Source organism: Globicephala melas, chromosome 2 (genome assembly GCF_963455315.2).
Source record: "Globicephala melas chromosome 2, mGloMel1.2, whole genome shotgun sequence".
Classification (NCBI taxonomy): Eukaryota; Metazoa; Chordata; class Mammalia; order Artiodactyla; family Delphinidae; genus Globicephala; species Globicephala melas.
The window spans coordinates 110,484,555-110,503,526 of NC_083315.2; the positions used below are offsets into that span (position 1 = coordinate 110,484,555).

General features: G+C 39.4%; 2 protein-coding genes across 10 annotated transcripts in view; one reads left to right on the plus strand and one right to left on the minus strand.

Annotated features, from left to right (window-relative positions):
- Positions 1-13,779, minus strand: part of STRN3 (striatin 3) — a 113,813-nt gene extending 100,034 nt beyond the window's left edge. Inside the window, exon 1 of one of the 4 annotated variants that reach the window (XM_030854734.3) lies at positions 13,254-13,779. In XM_030854734.3, coding sequence (XP_030710594.1) covers positions 13,254-13,535 — 282 coding nt within the window. In that variant the 5' untranslated portion in view covers positions 13,536-13,779. The remainder of the gene's footprint in view (positions 1-13,253) is intronic. The other 3 variants (XM_030854733.3, XM_030854736.3, XM_030854737.2) reach the window with 3 other exon arrangements.
- The window catches only part of AP4S1 (adaptor related protein complex 4 subunit sigma 1), a 59,732-nt gene continuing 53,542 nt past the window's right edge, over positions 12,783-18,972 (plus strand). For 4 of the 6 annotated variants that reach the window (XM_060294712.2, XM_060294709.2, XM_030854742.3 and 1 more), the window contains exon 1: positions 12,783-13,127. The gene's annotated coding sequence lies outside the window, so the exon portion shown is untranslated. Of the gene's footprint in view, positions 13,128-15,222; positions 15,412-18,972 lie in introns of all 6 variants that reach the window. The other 2 variants (XM_070044956.1, XM_030854744.3) reach the window with 1 other exon arrangement.

An 18,972-nucleotide genomic window follows, 5' to 3' on the forward strand; every position in this document is an offset into this window, starting at 1 on the left:
CAGAAAAAGTTCTGAAAAGATATACACCCAAAATGCAGTGCTATTCCTAGAAGATTAAGATTACCAAAAAGGCACTACTTTATTTTTGACATTTCTGTAGCTTAATATTCATACATTACTTTAACAATAACTAAGAATTAAAAGTAATGTAAAGGGCTTCGCTGGTGGCGCAGTGGTTAAGAATCTGCCTGCCAACGCAGGGGACATGGGTTCGAGCCCTGGTCTGGGAAGATCCCACATGCCACAGAACAACTAAGCCAGCGTGCCACAACTACTGAGCCCATGTGCCACAACTACTGAAGCCTGTGTGCCTAGAGCCCGTGCTCCGCAACGAGAAGCCACCGCAATGAGAAGCCTACTCGTAGCAATGAAGACCCAACACTGCAATAAACTAAAAAAGTTAAAAAAACACACTAATGTAAAAATTTACAAAATAAATAAAAGCAACTAAATGCAACCGCAAAAAAATTTAAAACATCAAAAAATCTTCATGAGTAAAACATGGTATTTGTAAATTTTTAAAGAAATCAATTAAAAAAGAAAATGGGGAAAAGATAAACTCATTAAAAATACTAAGTTCAACTTGTTGTTTTATGATAAAGTATTTTTCAACGGTGTCTGCTCATCTGTGTCTCCCTCTCTCTTATATATATGTACATAAAGAAACACTCCAAGGGGCTTCCCTGGTGGCACCGTGGTTAAAGAATCTGCCTGCCAATGCAGGGGACACGGCTTTGAGCCCCGGTCCAGGAAGATCCCACATGGCGTGGAGCAACTAAGCCCACGCACCACAACTACTGAGCTTGCGCTCTAGAGCCCGCAAGCCACACCTACTGAAGCCCGCAGGCCTAGAGCCCGTGCTCTGCAACAAGAGAAGGCGCTGCAATGAGAAGCTCGCGCACTGCAACGAAGAGAAAGCCCGTGCACCGCAACGAAGAGTAGCCCTCACTTGCCTCAACTAGAGAAAGCCCGCACGCAGCAACAAAGACCCAATACAGCCATAAATAAAACAAAAAAACAAAATAAACACTCCATTTCTGAAATATCCATTTCAGTAAAAGAAAATACCTACTTTATGTTTGCTGGGCCTTTTATTTTTTTTTTAATAGGGAAAATAGAAAGGTTGCCAATAATCCCATCACCCCAAAATCACAAAGGTATTTTAAAACATTTGTACTGGGTTGTTCAATATAATTTTTAACATAGCTGATTTAGCACATAATATGCAACTCTGCTTTTTAGTTTATCATAAGCATTGCCTGGTCATCAAATATTCTTCATAAAAATCATTCATTACTATTTGAGGGGAAGAAGTAACCTCCACCCCCATGCATTAATCCCAAGCACAGATTCATTTTAACTGCAGTTGTGATCTCTCTTATACTCTATTTCCCACAAGGGGGAGACAGGACTAAGGTATTTTGAATACCTTATAATAAAAACCAGAAAGTTTGGTATCATTCCAATATCAAATGAGGGGATAAGGGAAGAGTAGTCATTTACTACTGGTGTTATTTCTATCTTGTGGGCTTTTTTCCGTATGGTACTACAAAAATTACAATTCAGTTTCTCATATCTAACAGCTTAATTGAACATCCTCAGCAACTTCACTCATTTAATAAATATTTAGCAAACACCTATTATGTGCCAGACCCTTTACTGTCACACTGGGTATACATTAATTTTTACAAAAAGACAGGTCCCTCCTCTCAAAGAGCTTACAATCAATCTTAAAAGTGTGCATGGGGGGGTAGACAATTTTTAAAATTACAAGTTACATTAAATATTAAGAAGAAAATGGGGCTTCCCTGGTGGCGCAGTGATTGAGAGTCCACCTGCCGATGCAGGGGACGCGGGTTTGTGCCCCGGTCCAGGAAGATCCCACATGCCGCGGAGCGGCTGGGCCCGTGAGCCATGGCTGCTGAGTCTGCGCGCCCGGAGCCTGTGCTCCGCAACGGGAGAGGCCACAACAGTGAGAGGCCCGCGTACTGCAAAATATAAAGATTCATAATTATATACTTTCTAGAGTCTCGACCCCACCCCCACCCTCACTTATGAAATATAAGCTTATGGAAGTCTGGTCCACTTTTTTTTTTGGCCACTCCGGGCAGCATGTGGGATCTTAGCTCCCCAACCAGGGAACGAACCCACGTCCCCTGCATTGGAAGCATGGAGTCTTAACCACTGGACTGCCGGGGAAGTCCCTGGTCCACTTTTTAAAGCTCTGGGAAAAAGCAAAAACACAAATGTTAGTTTAGGCCACTCTGACATAGTTTTATTATGTGAGACAACTGTTGGTGGCATATTATCACACCCATCCACTGTTTCTCTATCACTGCCTTTATTCCTCTTCCCATCCACCCCACTCCCCTTGTTTTCTATTTCATCTTTTTCTTTGTTTTGTCTTTCTCACTCCTTTGTTCCTCAAGATTTCAGTAACAGACTTACAGCTTAAATGAAACTGGTTAACTAATGGCTTTCACAGCTAAAACATTGGTGACCCCTAATTCAGACTTGAGTGCAAGCCATGAAATAAAAAAAATTACAAATTTGTATAATGCTTTGTTAACTGCTAATATTATAATCCTACAAAACAAAAAAGCAATATAATAGAGTTTATTTTTGGCAGAAGGCTGGTTGGTTGCTCACACATTTAAGAACACAGTTACAAATGTTTTCTGAAACTTTAACACAACCATTCAGCAATAGTGGAGTAATTAAATCAACTATGGCGTGTATACAAAGTAGAATACTACTACTATGCAGCTGTTATAAAAGTGAGAATGTTCTCTACTGACAGACTCAGAATAATCTCCAAAAAATGTTAAATGAAAAAGCAAAGTGAAAAACAGGTATATAGTTTACGAACTGTTGTATCAGAAAGGAAAGAAAATCAACATACATATTTGCTTACATCTATTTGCATAAAGAAACACTGGAGGGATACATATGGTACTACTAATAAAAGTGGTTACTAATGTAGGACACTAAGGGTAGACAGGCTCATGGTAAGTACAAGATTTAATTCTGAACCATGCATTAACTATTCAAAAAATAAAATTAAGAGTCTGAAAATGTTTTAATTAGAATTTTTAAAACTCTTTTACAAAATCTATCTAAACATGATCCAAAATTTCACTACACATTTATAATTACTTCACTTATATATAGCCTTTTAAATCTTGTGACACTGACCCTATTCATTTGTTTACAATTCTTTACCACCGAGGTGGTCCCAATGAACACCAGGTACCAGTATTACCTTAAAATGGCATAAGGTATCAGACAAAAGCAACTCGGCAGCACGCGGCTTCACTACCTATTTACTGTTTTATGTTGAACAAGTTATTTAAACTCTTGCCCATGTTTCCTTCTCTCTAAAATGGAAATACTTGTTATCTATGATTTAGGGATGGTATACAAATTAGAATGATTCCAAACATACAGAAAGCACTCATTAAATGTTAACAGGTACTATTATTAATAGTTCTTTCTATGGACATATAATGCTTTCATCTATGTAATCAAACACCACAGGGTGTTTCAACTGAATCCAACAAAAATTCGCAGCATATTCAAAACCAGCAAGTTCCTGTTAACAAGTAGCTTTAATTTACTGGAAAGCAGCAAATGAAAATAAAAAAGTGCAACGATGTAATCATACACAGTGCAAGCCATCGTGAGTGCAGAGAAGGGGTGATAATATTGCTCAAGTTTAACGTATCAATAGAAGGAATGACAATGTTAAAGGGAAAGGGGATAGAGAGCTGGATGACACCAAATCGTTAAGAGACTTTGATCATTCAGGTTCCCAAACCTGGCTGATTATCAGAATCACCAGCTATACATTTTAAAAACACAGATCCTACCTCAAACTACTGAATCACAATGACCAAGGACAGAATGTGGGAATCTGTATTATTAAAGATCCCAGGTTACTAGGTTTTGGAACCACCACAGATCTCCCCCTCTTACAGTTAGAGACTTTACAAGTATCTCCAGATAAAATAAATTTAATCATTGCCTTTGGTAGCTTCACTGGAAGGACAGCTAAAGGCAAGTTGATATTATAATTACTCATTCCTTTAAGTCATTAAAGTACTTTTTAAGGTAAATATATGTGTTTTAAGTAATAATATGACTGCCATTTACCCAACAATTACTCATAAATGACTGGAAACAAGACCCAACACCATTCCATCCCAAAGCAAAGTAAATGTCAAGAGGGAGGTGATACAGAGAATTTAATTTTAAAAAGGGCAAAAGCTCTGAACAGAACCTCACCAAAGAAGACATACAGATGGCAAATAAAGTGCTCAACACTGTTATGTCATTAGGGAATAGCAAATTAAAACGATATATCACTACACACCTATTAGAATGGCTAAAATCCAAAACACTGACATCAAATGCTGACAAAATATAGAGCAACAAGAACTGTCAATCACCACTGGTGGGAATGCAAAAAAGGTACACAGCCACTCTGGAAAACTGTTCGGCAGTTTTTTAAAAAAATTAAACATACTCTCATCATACAATCCAGTATTCAAACTCCTAAATTACTTGAAAACATACATCCACACAAAAACCTGCACATCGACATTTACTCATAATTGCCAAAACTTGGAAGCACTGAAGATGTCCTTCAACAGGTGAGCGGACAAATAAACTGTGGTACATATGTACAATGGAATATTATTCAGCACTAAAAAGATCAATCAAGCCACAAAAAGACATTTAAGGAGGAACCTTAAATGAACACTACCAAGTCAAAGAAGCCGTCTGAAAAAGCTATGCACGGTATGATTCCAATTACGTGACATTTTGGAAAAAGCAGAACTATGGAAGACAGTAAAAAGAGCACTAGTTGGGACTTCCCTGGTGGTCCAGTGGATGAGGTTCCGTGCTTCCACTGCAGGGGGCGCGGGTTCAATCCCTGGTTGGGGAACTGGGATCCCACATGCCATGCAGCGCAGCCAAAAACAAACAAAAAAGCAAAAACAAAACAAAAAAGCAAAGCAACAAAAAAAAGAGCAGTAGCTGCCATGGGTTTGGGTGAGGGAGGAAGGAACAGGTGGAGCATACGGGATATTTAGGGCCGTGAAAGCATTATTTACTATAAAGGTGGATGCCTGTCATTATATATTTGTCAAATCCCAAAGAATATACAAGACAGAGAGTGAACCCTAATGTAAACCACGGACTTTGGTTGATAATAATGGGTCAGTGTTGGTTCATTAATTGTAACAAATGTACCACAGTAGTGGAGCTATTGATGTTGGGGGAGGTTTTGATGGGGGAGGAGTTATGTGGGAATTGTCTGTACTTTCAGCTAAATTTTGCTATAAACCTAAACCTGCTCTAAAAAATAAAGTCTATGACAGAGAAAACACAACTTGGAAAAAAAAATCAAAGGAAAGGTATTTTGTAAAAAAAAATTTTTAGTAATATATTTCAAAGTTGACAAAAAAGTAACGGTGGCCCTGGAACCCTCCTGTATTGCTGGTGGGAAAGTAAAATGGTGTAGTCACTTTGGAAAACACTTCAGCAGGTTCCTGAAAAAGTAGAACATGACCTGGCAATTCCATTCCTACGTATATACCTAGGATAATTGAAAACATATGTTCACACAAAAACTTGTGCAGAAATGTTAATAACAGCATTTTTCATAATAGCCAAAAAGTAGAAACACCCAAATATCCACCAACTGATGGACAAAATGTAGTATATCCATACAACAGAATATTATTCGGCCATAGTAAGGAATAAAGTACCGTTACATGCTACACATGGATGGACCCTGAAAACATCACCTTAAGTGAAAAAAGCCATTCACAAAAAGCCACATATTGTATGATTCCGTTTATATGAAATGTTCAGAATATTCTTGATATTCTATGATAGAAAGACTATTCTTTCTATCATAGAGACAGAAATTAGTGATTGCCAAGGAAAAGGGGGAATTGGGACTAACTACTAAGAGGTTAAACTGGGTTCATTTGTAGGTGATGAAAATGTTTCCAAATTAGACAGCGATGATGACGATACAACACAGTAATATACTAAAAACCAGAGAAATGTACAGTCAACCTTCTGTATCCACAAGGTTCTGCATCCATAGATTTAACCAACTGTGCATCAAATACAGTCAGGAAAAAAAAATTCCAGGAAGTTCCAAAAACCAAAACTTAAATTTGCAACTGCAGGCAACTATTTACATTGTATTTACAACTATTTACTTTGTATTAGGTATTATAAGTAATCTAGAGAAGATTTAAAGTGTACGGAATAAAGTGCATGGTTTATACGCAAATACTAAACCATTTTATATTAGGGACTTCAGATCCAGGGATAGAGGGGAGAGCGGGGTGGGGGAGTCCTGGAACCAATCACTCCACAGATACTGAGGGATGACTGTACACTTTACAGGGGTGAATTTTATGTTACGTGAATTATATCTCAATTTCTGAAGTTTTTTAAAAACTAAGGGTGGCCCTAATGGATGAATGTTCCTAAACACTAACATCAACAGCTGCTAACATCAGGAAAGACAACGAACTGTTTTGTGCCTTCTGATGGAAGACCTCATCACCACCTGTGAAGTAGTCTCGTCCCCCACTACCACCCCAAAAAAGAAAATAAACCAATATGTAGCAAGACCCTGTATCCGACTAACCAAGTTACAGGGAAAGCAAACAGGACAACAGATAAACTGTATCTGATAAACTGTATCAGAGATGCACTGAGCAAAACACAGACTCTGGGAACCTTTATAGGACCAAAGATCTGATTTCTTCAACAAAAAATGGCAAAGAAAAGGAAAGAAAGATGGAGGGGGTTCCAAAAGCAATGTGTTATTTAGATCCTGATTCAAACAAACTCTTCAAAGATAACTGAGAAAACTGGAAATTCAAACAGCGTATATTTGATAATATCAATAAATTAAGGAATTATTCATTTTCTTAATTTGGTATGCAACTACAACTGTTGTCTTTTGAAAGTCCTTATCTTTTAGATATATACTGAAATATTCATGGATGAAATTGTATGTTTCTGGGATTAGCTTCAAAATAATTTGGGACAGGGAAGGAGTGGACAGAAGTATAAGTAAAATAAGATTGGTCATGAGTTGTTACTGAGTGATGAGTGACAAGTTTATGGGAGGTCACAGATCGCTATATTATTCTTTAATATGTTTAAAACTCTCCATAATAAAAATTAAAGGGTATATGTAATACAATCATATAATACATCCTTTACAATATGAAGGATAAACTCTTAAGAGAGGAGCATGTATGGAGGGAAACCGTTAAGATTCCTCCAGAGAAATCAGGCAGGAGGAACACGCTGAACTAAAACAGTTGTAGAAAAGAAATTTAAAGCACAGATTAAATCAGTGTTACTTCCTTAGGACAGTGGTTAGGCTTCAAGTATATTCGAAGCCAAAAAATTGTTTTTTAACTAGAAAAGGCTCCAAAGTTTTTATGCAAAGAAGACTATATTTCCAAAAAATTAATAATCACGGAATTAAAATATATTTTAGGATACTGAGGCTATCTATATTAGATAGCCCACTGAATCACTAAAGTCCAGCTCACACTTCCAACAAAGTTCTTTCCTGCTTTAGAACTTATTTTAATGCTGTTCCTTTCCACTGAAAAACCTATGGTTAGGTAGTCACACTTCAGATCTCAAAGTATACTTATCCTCCTAAGGGTTTCACAAAAATTAAATGCGTTAAGATATGTATTAACAACTTAAAATAATTCTTGGCATATAGGAACTGCTCAATAATTGCTTAGCTATTTACCTGAAAGCTCACTATCTACACAGGTTTTCCACCACCATTTATTTTCTCAGCATCCTGTTAATTTCTGATTTATCACATTTTATTATTTCTCAAGTACTGCACCAACAGTAAGGTCCTTGCTTCACATATCATTATATACCCAGTATGTAGCACAAAATAACACTGAAATATATTCACTGAATAATCATACTAGAATCAATAAGACCCAAAGACTCAACATTTTTAGAAGGACCCATTGATCTCTTTAGCATCTGCCAATGGGAAGGATGATGATAAACATTAACAATAACAGGGGGACTTCGCTGGTAGCACAGTGGTTAAGAATCCGCCTGCCAACGTAGGGGACATGGGTTAAAGCCCTGGTCTGGGAAGATCCCACGTGCTGCGGAGCAGCTAAGCCTGTGGGCCACAACTACTGAACCTGTGCTCTAGAGCCCACAAACCACAACTGCTGAGCCCGCGTGCCACAACTACTGAAGCCTGCACACCTGAGCCTGTGCTCCACCACAAGAGAAGCCACTGCAGTGAGAAGGCTGCGCACTGCATCAAAGAGTAGCCCCTGCTCGCCTCAACTAGAGAAAGCCTGCACGCAGCAACGAAGACCCAACACAGCCAAAAATAAATAAATAAAATAAATTTATTTTAAAAAAAACAATAACAGGGAATAAAGGAGAATAAACAAGTTAAGTGCCTTTTGTGGGGGAAAGAGGCAGGCATTTGAGATGAACTGAATAATGGATATATTGAATTCGAAGTAGAAAATTTAAACAGGAAGTTAGAAATACGTCTGAGACATCTGAAAGTCAAAAATACAGTAGTGACTAAGAACATGGTCTCTAGAGTCAGTCTGCCTAGGTTTAAATCCCAGCTCTGCTACTCCTAGTTATAGGATCTTAGATCTTAGGCAGATTACTTAACCTCTGGGCCCCAATACTCTAGTGTCAGAAAACAAAACAAACAAACAAAAAAAACCCACCACCAACCAAAGAAACCAATTGTGCTCACCTCATTGGGTTTTTTTAGGATTAAAGGACTAAATACTGAAGCATCGGAATAACAGCAAAAAACAAAAACAAAAAACACAGTATATTTCGAAATTTACAGTGAAAACAAAAAGAACCAGAACCCCAAGTAACGATAACTGAGACCAAAGGAGAGGAAATATATGAAAAGTGATAAGTGGACCAAAGGGAAAATAAGAAATTACAGAATATAGGCCAAAAAAAAGGATTTTGAGGAAGAAACTCTCAAAAGCAAAAAGTGTTGGTTAAGTGCATATAATCTGTAAGAAGGCCTCAAGATTTGGCAATTTGAAGGTCAATCACCAACAGAAAGAAGTGTTCTACAAAGTGTTTAGATAGGTATAAGGAGAGAGAGCAAAAAAAGACTATACAGCAGGATCAAGGGGTAAATGGAGAAAAGAAATCTAGATTAGGGGTCCCTAGACTTTCTGTTTCCAAGGACTTCAAAAAAGAAACAGGGAGAATATGACATAAGATTGTGGACTCAATTCTATCAAATAAAATTTTTTTTACTCTACTGCCACCACCATTTGAAAAAGGAAAACTGCATAACAGCAAGTCTTTATGAAGGCTAAAACTCTCGGAATAAAAGGAACACCTTTATGAAAAATCTCTATACTGTTCTTATTTTTTATAATTTCATAGTAGATTTATAAAAATCTTGTAATAGAAAAGGAACACGGATTTGCAAATCATTATTCTAGACTACCCTAAGAAAACCCTGGCAATAACAGATTAAAAGGGAAACAATTACCTCCCCCCATTAAAAATGAAGAAATCAAGTTATGTCTGAGAGAAACATCTCCTATTAACTTAAGATCTTTAGATGGCAATATCTGTCACGTTATGACAAATCTGTATGCCAGAGTATGCAAACACAAACACTAATTAAAAGTTTACACTTGGGCTTTCCTGGTGGCGCAGTGGTTGAGAGTCCACCTGCCAATGCAGGGGACACGGGTTCGTGCCCCGGTCAGGGAAGATCCCACATGCCGCAGAGTGGCTAGGCCCGTGAGCCATGGCCACTGAGCCTGCTTGTCCAGAGCCTGTGCTCTGCAACAGGAGAGGCCACAGCAGGGAGAGGCCCGCGTACCGCAAAAAAAAAAAAAAAAAAGTTTACAGTTGCTGGAGAATTAGTAGTTTTAGAATACTAACTCCAGGACTACATTTTCTATGTATTACCTATGCCATATTTTTATAGTTGGCACACAAGCATTTTGTATATGCCATAAGTGCATTTATTACACACTAACTACAGAAAAAAATATAAGGACATATTTGCAATATATATAAACTAGACCTGGCATGCCATGGGGGCTCAATAAAACTTTTTTGAAATGTACTGAAGTGGTGTATGCTACATAATGAATTACAAGTCAGATTCCATTTCTACAAAAAATACCGAAAAAACAATACAACACAATGGTTTCAAGAGTGGTAATAAGACCAAACAAAGCCTTTGGATTCAGATAAACCTGGGTTCAAATCTCAGCTGCAATACTTTATAGCTGGCAAAGTTATTTAAACTGTTTGTGTTTCCTCATCTGTAAAATAGAAATGATACCTACCTCATAAGGTTGTAGTGCTGATGAAATGGCAGTTATAATTTCTATTTAATGTGACTGCCAAAATCTCACAAGCAGTCCAGTCCATTTTTTCCCAAGTCCTAGACCAAATCAATCCAAATCTCTGGAGGATGAGACAAAGGCCTGCATACTTTTTATAGTTTTACAAGTGATTACCACTAGCACTCTCTTCTAGAAATCACTGTCCTAGAGCCTTATTAACAAAGCTTTACCTAAATCCCAGGTAAGGAACCATCACAAAGATGAAAGAGAGTTAAGACATCCTTTGGTTTAGTTCCAATCTTCTAAGAAAGACCTTTACCCAAAATTCCTTTTACAGGGAAGAGAACCATAATGCAAACTTCCAGTTTAAAATCCTTTCCAAAGCCAGGAAATTTAATTCCACACTGAAATTTTATATCAAAATGAGGTATACCTTAGCCTCGTTGTATTCATTATTGAATAGTTTTAATACTGAATACTTTAAATAATGTATAGATGAACAGTGTACCCAAGGATGTATACCATAACGATATGCAACTTCTCTTATTTCTGTTATCTTTCTTAAAATTAAGTTTAAGTTTACAATTTAAATCCATTCACGCTTCACTTAAACTTTCCCAATAAATTTTTTATTCAACACATACATTTTAAAATGTGCATCTCACAAGCATTCTTACTAAAGACTGAAGACGTGTAAAGCAAATTCAGCATTCCAGAAGCAAACCTGAAATCCTAATAACTAAGTAGCCCAATAAAACATTTTAGAGAAATATACAGAGCAAAAATACACAATCATGAACATTTTATTCCAAAAGAATCAGTGTGAAATAATAAAAATTCCTGGAAAAAAATTAAGAGTCTAGAAACACTGCAGAACTTCTTCAAAAAACAGCAAACAAAAAAAGTTTAGAATGGCTATATCAGAACTAATATGCCAACTGTAGATAAACTGAAAGCAAGCAAGCAAAATGAATCTTCCTTAAAAGACTTCGGTCAAGAAGAGAATTAGAAGGGAAAGCAAGGGCTAGGGTAGACAATATAGATAGACCTCACTGTTGTATAGATTTTTTACTAATTTAGACACAAGACATTTTTCAGCTACTTACACCAGTGAAACTTATGAATGACTAATGCAATTGCTAACTTGAAAAGTGTTTAAATTCAAGCTTTTCTATAACAGTACAAAGGTTATAAACACTGTATCAGGGACTGGTGAAATATTATTTAGTGAGCCCAAGCCTCAATGCATTAATAAATGCAATTTTTAAAAATAAATGCCTCACACCGAATATTAAGTTTGCACATGGTGTAGTAAAAGTTGTACATCAATAGAACTCTATACATCCCAGATATTTTAAAGCAGACTACACACACAAAAAAACAATTTTGACTTTAGCTTTTTAAATGTTATATTTTTAAGAGCCCAATAGTATATCAAAGCACTAAAACAATGAATTGACTAACAGGTGTTAATTTATAATTAACTTTCTCAAGACTTGGTAAAGTGTCAAAATATATGTTTCTTACTTTTCAAAAGTTTAACTTTCCCAACTTTGTAAAGACAAATAAAAGTCGACTGGTTCAAAATCAAACTGACGATATACATATTTGTTTGAGGACACCCTTTTTAAGCTAATCCAATCTTCCTTCTTTCAACACTGCATTTCCCTAACCATTCACCCCAGGCATATATGACATGTATGTCAGCGAACAATACTACTTACATTCTAAATATATACCAGTCTGAAGAACAGGTGCAACACTATTTAGATGCATGCCTTTTTTCTTCTAAGCCAAAATTTGCCTTAGAAAGTGATTTTAAAATAAACACAAACACCCAAAACAGTTGAACAATACTTTTAAAAAGATGTAGTCCTTCTGAAATACAAGACATAAGTCCTTAAAACACCAACAATCTTCCAAAAGTTAGGTAAACCGACCTAGCAAAGTTTCACCTTAAGACTGAGTCCGGCTCAATTATGAAGGATCCTGAGGATATTTAACTTTGCTTCCCCTGCGTGAGTTGGTAACGTGAGACAAGTACGCTTTACTCCAAGTTAATATTAAATCTTCATAAAGACGGCACAGATATTCTGGTTTGGCTTTTTATGTGTAAAGAAGGGGATGGAGAACGGCGAAGGGTATTCTAAAAAGAAAAATTCAGTACAGAGAAGCGTTGATGAGTCAATCACTAAGAACTCAAAGGAATCTAAGTGAATAAGGCAGCATCCCAGGTAAGAAGGTACTTAAAGTTGGCGGTAGGAAATGAAAACTTCACAGGTCAGCCGCAAGCCATTGTGCTCGGTAGCAGCCCTGCAAAGAAGCGTGGCTGTCAAGGAGTAAGGGTTATCAACTCCGGGGGAGGGGGGCAGACATGCCAAATCGGAAAAGGAGGGTGATCCGGGTAAAGGTGGTAAAATGCCCGTCCCAATCCCTCTCCTCCGGTTCTCCATCTCAAGAGGCACAAACAAGAGCAAACTCAGTGCCCAACAGCCCCTCGCCGGACTCTCTCCCACAGAGAGGAACTCGGCCCCAAGCCCCGGAGACCCGCGCAGGCCGCCTCCGGAGGAGCCCCCGCAGACGCCATACTAAAAGCCAAAATGGCTGCCCGAAGGAAGCCCGCACCGCGCAGCTAGTGAGAGCTGGGTAACAAGCTTCTGCGGGAAGGGGGGAGGGGGGCTAGAGGAAGAGCCGTCGCCAGGACCATCGCCCCCTCGAGCCGCACAGGTAGGTTTCTCTCGGCCTCCCAAGGCCTCGAGCTCCAACTGAGGGGAGTCCCGGCCCCACCCCCCCACCCCCCGGTCGGGAACCCCGCCGCCGCAGCCGTCCCGCACACCGACCCCAGCGAGGTACCTGCAGTTCGGCCCGCTCCACCTCCCAGTGCGCCCGCTCCATCTCGAACCGAGCCCACTCGTGCTGGATGTAGTGCAGGATCCCTGGGATAGTGTACTGCTGCGGCCGGGACAGCTCTGGGCCTGCCGCGGGACCCGCTCCCTCGGCGGCCGGAGCACCCCCACCGCCCGCCGCTCCATTCCCCCCGGGCGAAAGGCTCATGTTCCCCCCAGGTCCCTGCTGCTGCCGTGCAGGGGCCGCCATCCCGGGGCCGCCACCACCACCTCCGGCGAGCTCGTCCATTGTGTGTGGGGCCCCGGCCGGGGAGCAGGGCGAGACGCCGACCGCTGGGGGAAGGGCCGGGGAGGGTGGCCCCGCGCTGGCGGCGGGGCGGAGGCCGGCTGGGAGAGGGGCGGGGAGGGGGTTGTTGCTGAATGCCTGCCGTAGGTCAGAGCAGGGAGCTGCCGGCCGCCGCCATTACAGTCCCTCCTCCATCTGCCAGTTTCACTCACTCACTTTAGGGGAAGGGGGGGCCGCGGCGGGAGGGGGAAGGGGGGCAGGGTTGGGAAGGAGAGAGACGTAGGGCCGCCGCTCCCGCGCAGCATGCCGGGTAGAGAACGCCACTGCCGCTGCTCGCCTACTAGCCAAATAGAGTCCGGCCTCACCCTACGCAGGCGTACTGAGGACGCAGTCGGCTTGCCGTTAGAGGCGGGGAAGGAGATTCGGCCCCGCCCCTAGGCCCGCCCCGCAGGCTCGCTGCGGGATTCTGGCGGTGGAGTCCGGACGGTGGGCCATCGAATCCAATCTTTGGAAGAGAGTTGGTCTCTGCCTTCCCAGGAATCCGTATCCCTCTCTCAGTCAGTCCCCAGCGCCGTTCCCTACCCAAAGGTCTCAGCGGCGCGCCTGCCTTTGGAGCTGGGTTTTAACCTGGTTGGTCGCTCTGGCCGGCCGCAGCCGGTCCCGGATTCCTGACGTTTCTTTTGCATTCCTTGCGTGTTTTCAGGCAGTCCCAGAGGGTCGGGCCTCTTTCTCTGCCTGTCACTCTCTCTCTCTCTCTGGTTTCCTAGCACCAGGCAGTTCCCGGGGCTTTGGGGACGTTCTCTTTTGGCAAAGAGCCCAGATCGTCCCGGACGTGGAGACTGATTCTCTGTCTCTGGGCTTTGCTCCCAATTCTGTGCTCCCTGTCGCGCGTTGCAACTTGTATAGCTTTGCCTCCCGTCTTTCCTATTCTGGGGTGGGTTGTGTTTGGGGAGTTTGACAGGGGAGCAGTAGCGATTGTTTTCATTTTTGGGGGGGAGAAGAGTAGGTGAAAATCTTTAGATCTTGATAGTGGGCAGAGGGAGAAAGAAAACTGGAGGGGACTGGTTAAACTAACAATTTGATATTTTAGAAGTGAATGAGCTCACAAATATTGTCATTCATAGCAGAATCTTTTGATGGAAATAGAAAATAAGAGCATTGTGAAGACAATTTAAAACCCTACATGAACGGCTAAAAATGTTTTCCTGGGTTGTTTTAGTGAATGTAATATACACATAAAAGACAAGGTTAATCTTTTAAGTACCGTAGTGTGTGTGTTTATGTGCTTAGGTTGCACGGAAACATCCTTAATGAACTAGTAAGTTTCTAAAAGTTAATGTAGCTAATAACCATTTGGTCAAAAAATAGGACAAAAATGATATTTAACAACAATAAGGAAAAAAGATTCATTAATTACAGCTATGCAGGAAAATCGCATATAACATTTATTGCATTCAAATTTTTCGCTTCTCTACTACCAATAAAATTTTCACTATGGAATATACACGACCACTCGGTGTAATTTCCAAGAGATAAAGTAGTACATCTTATTTTATCATGTCTGCTTTACTGTTATTATAGTTTAACGGAGAGAGGATTGGACTTGTTACCCATGCTGCCATGTTTTATTTACATATGAAATGATGTCTGAGGTCGCAGAATTATTAAGAACTATTTCTCCATTTCATAGCAACCAACATACAACCAGCTCATTCAATCTTGTTCATTTGCGAGGGGCCTCAGAGCACGTAAAAAGTTCAAAAATCCTGTACTGCCTCAAGACCCATATACATCAAGAAAAATTTGTGAGAGGGTGTGACTGATCTCCCTTACGTTGGCATCAAAAGAAGAGGAGCATACCCACTAATATTTCCTGCTGGTACGTCAAGTTCAAGTAAAGACTGGATTTATAATCCTTTTTCCTCCCCACTCACCTTCAAAAAAACCCGAACTCTGCTCTTCTATTACCTATCATATTAAGTGGCACCACATTCAAACCTGAGGCCTTGCAGTCATTCTAGTACCTTTCCTTCACTTGGTCCCCTCATCCAATCCCTTTCTCAGTAATATCTTTTATATCTATTCCATATCTTCATACATGTCTTAATTTAAACCTTCCCACCTTTACTGTTCCCCCGCCTTCCACTACCACTGATGCCTGAGTGATCTTCAAAAGTCAGATCTGATCCTATCATTCCCTGCTTAAAATATATTAATGATCACCAGACTTACAATAAAGCCCAAATTTTAGCATAGTATATAAAAGTCCTTATTGCCTAATTTACCATCACACCATCATGGTATCCCATTCTCTCCAGCTAATCTGCAGCACCATTTTGGGTTCCTCAAATGTGTAATGCTGTTTCATTCCACAAGAATTTAATACATGCTGTATCCAACTGGCTTTGCTTCCCTTCTTCCTTCAAAACTCATCTCAAGTATTTCTTCCTCCAAGAAGCTTTCCAGATCCGTGAATTATTTAGTATAGTATCCTAATAGTATCCCATGCTTAACTCCTAATACTTATTACATTGTATTTAAATTGTCTATATATGTACTCCTCGGTGACACTCATACTAAACACTATGAAAGCAAGACAGTCACATAACAGGTACTGCAAATATTTGCTTCACTTATTTACTTTTTTTTAAAAAAATTTCTGGATTGGCTACTATTTTTCAGATGCTCTGTTAGTCGCTGGTGAACCACTGTGAATCAAACAGATATAATCTCTGCCTTCACAGACTTTCCAGTCTAGTTTTAGGCAAATTACTTAGCACCAAGCACCCTTACTTCCTCAAAGTCTTATCCAGATCTGTCTCTTACACTCCCTATTTGAAGAATTCCAGTTGAACATGTCTGGATTCACTTTGTCCATGGTTTTATAAATGTCAACAGTGCAATCCTAAACCATATTCTTCCCAGATCATAGTCATTTATCTGCAGGATTGTAGCCTCCTAGAGGGGCAGGACCTATGCCCCTCTTGTTGAAAACTGTACCCCCAGTGCCTGGGACAGTGAAATCCCCAATAAATGTTTGATGAATAACTTAAATTCATACTAGACTAATATGAATATTTTTCCTTCACCTCAGTCTTTTTTTTTTACCAGTTTTTGCTACCATTGTACCAATTATCTCTTGAGGTTCAATGACCAGAACTGTCATGAGCACTAATAGTAAAAGACACCAAAATTTTCTCCTCTATCGGGAGATTATTTTTTACAGTATTGATGTTGTGCTTTGTGTACATGACTCCAAGGACAGTCTGCAGGGAGCTCCTAGAATCTTGTTCTCTGTAGGTAATGAGCTTTCCCAGGCTCACATACAACTCACCTAACTGGAATTCCCTTCCTAAACTGTGACTGAGTCATTTCCTCTTTTCAGCATCAACCTTTGAAACTTCTTGTTTGTTCTGTCCTTTCATCAATCTTGTTCATTTCTCCTCCACTCCCATTGATTCTCTCAGTTTGGATGCCTGCCTATTTATATCTTTAATCAGTTTAGAATTTTAAGGTTTTTTTTTCCCCATTAGCTAATCTTAGACACCTGTGTTTTTATTCCACCTGACCAAAAAGAGACTTGTCACATTTCATGTGCATATATTATATCAACAAAAGTATGTTAAGGAATTCTAGTCTTTTAAATACATCAGAGTGGTTAACACTCAGATGCCTTCTTCCCAGTTACTGCAATACCTGATGTACAAAGTGTTTTGACCCTGACTTTGAGAACTATGTGAATTCCTTCCCAGACATCATATTATTTCATTGGTACATACTTCTCTAGGCATCTTTAACAGATTTTTTCTTTAACATACCACTATACCATTATCACACCTATAAAATTAATGGTAATTCCATTGTACAGTCATCCTACTAACAAAGAGCTCAGACTGGTTCATAATCACTGAACTAGTCATCTTTTTCCATCATCTGAAAAGATTGTGACAAGTATTCTTATCTCTACGAAGAGAGAAAGCTGAGATAAGAGTTCTGGGTAACTTCCGCAGCCCTTAGTAGAATAGGAAGTATTCCTACTCTTACATCAGTGAGTATACATGTTTATTTGGAAACAAGAAATAAAGTCTCCCTTTACAATTCTGCCTCCTTCTGTCCTGTCAATGGATTTAATATTACTACCTCTGGCCCCCAAATCATTTGCACTTTTGAAATCATTTTTTAGGTAGTTTCAGGGTGATTCAGTCACTTGGGGAAACTACATAGTGTTTACATTTATAAATATAGAAAACAAATGAATATTAGAGCCCAGAGAAATATCTTTGAGAAGAGTTGGCATGTGTTCAAAAACCAAACGAGCAAAGTGTATAATGGAGATGGAACAGAAAAGGAGGCAGCTTTGACCTGCACTGTGGTTTAACCAGCATAATAAGATCAGGTATCTACTTTTCATTAAAGCAGTTGCTTGTGGCTAAGAAAAGTATAGAAATATATGCAGGATACCTGAACTATTCAAATAGTATATTGTGTGGAAAAGAAAAGGAATAGGACCTTCACAGATTACAGAAAAATAGGCACCAAGACCTTCAGGAAACTGTGCATGCTATATAAAATTCTAGTCCAAGTTCATTCCTGAATTGTGTCCTGGGTAATATGATTCAGAAAGCAATAGGCTGTGATAATACTGTATAATAGCTAACTCATAGAGATGTCAAAATTGAAAGGGAAAAAAGAAAAAAGGATTGCCTGGAGCCAAGTCCCTCCTGAACATTGGGTAAAAGTGAACAACCAGCTCTATAAACATGAGAACCAAATGACTGGAAAATGTGACTGAATGGGAAATTGCCAAAAGTTTCCTAGGTAATAATTTAACAATCTTGGAAATGTGGTTTGTCTCCTGTTGGAGCAGCAGGGGAGAATGTTCAGAAGAATGGTACCAGACATGGACATCTTGCCTGGGAAATCTCTGCTAAAGACAGTTTCCTTTGGAAAATGTTTTAAATTTGGCAAAAATTCACAAAACCTTATTTTTCTATGATAACATTTTTAAAGACGGTAACCTTTAGTTTTGTCTATTAATAGACCAACCTAAAGTACCTGACAATTACCCTACAAAAAAAGATTAAAGAATTATTTGGAGCACTTTTAAATAACTCCTATTGCTCCTTTTGTATTATAGCTTTCAATATAGTAATCGGATGTTGTAAATCATGTTGTGCATAAGACTTTTTATTTTTGGCCGCACAGCATGTGGTATCTCAGTTCCCCGACCAGGGATTGAACCCATGTCCCCTGCAGTAGAAGCTCCAAGTCTTAACCAGTGGACCACCAGGGAAGTCCCTAGACATTTTTTTTTTTTTAACATCTTTATTGGGGTATAATTGCTTTACAATGGTGTGTTAGTTTCTGCTTTATAACAAAGTGAATCAGTCATACATAAACATATGTTCCCATATGTCTTCCCTCTTGTAGACATTTTTAT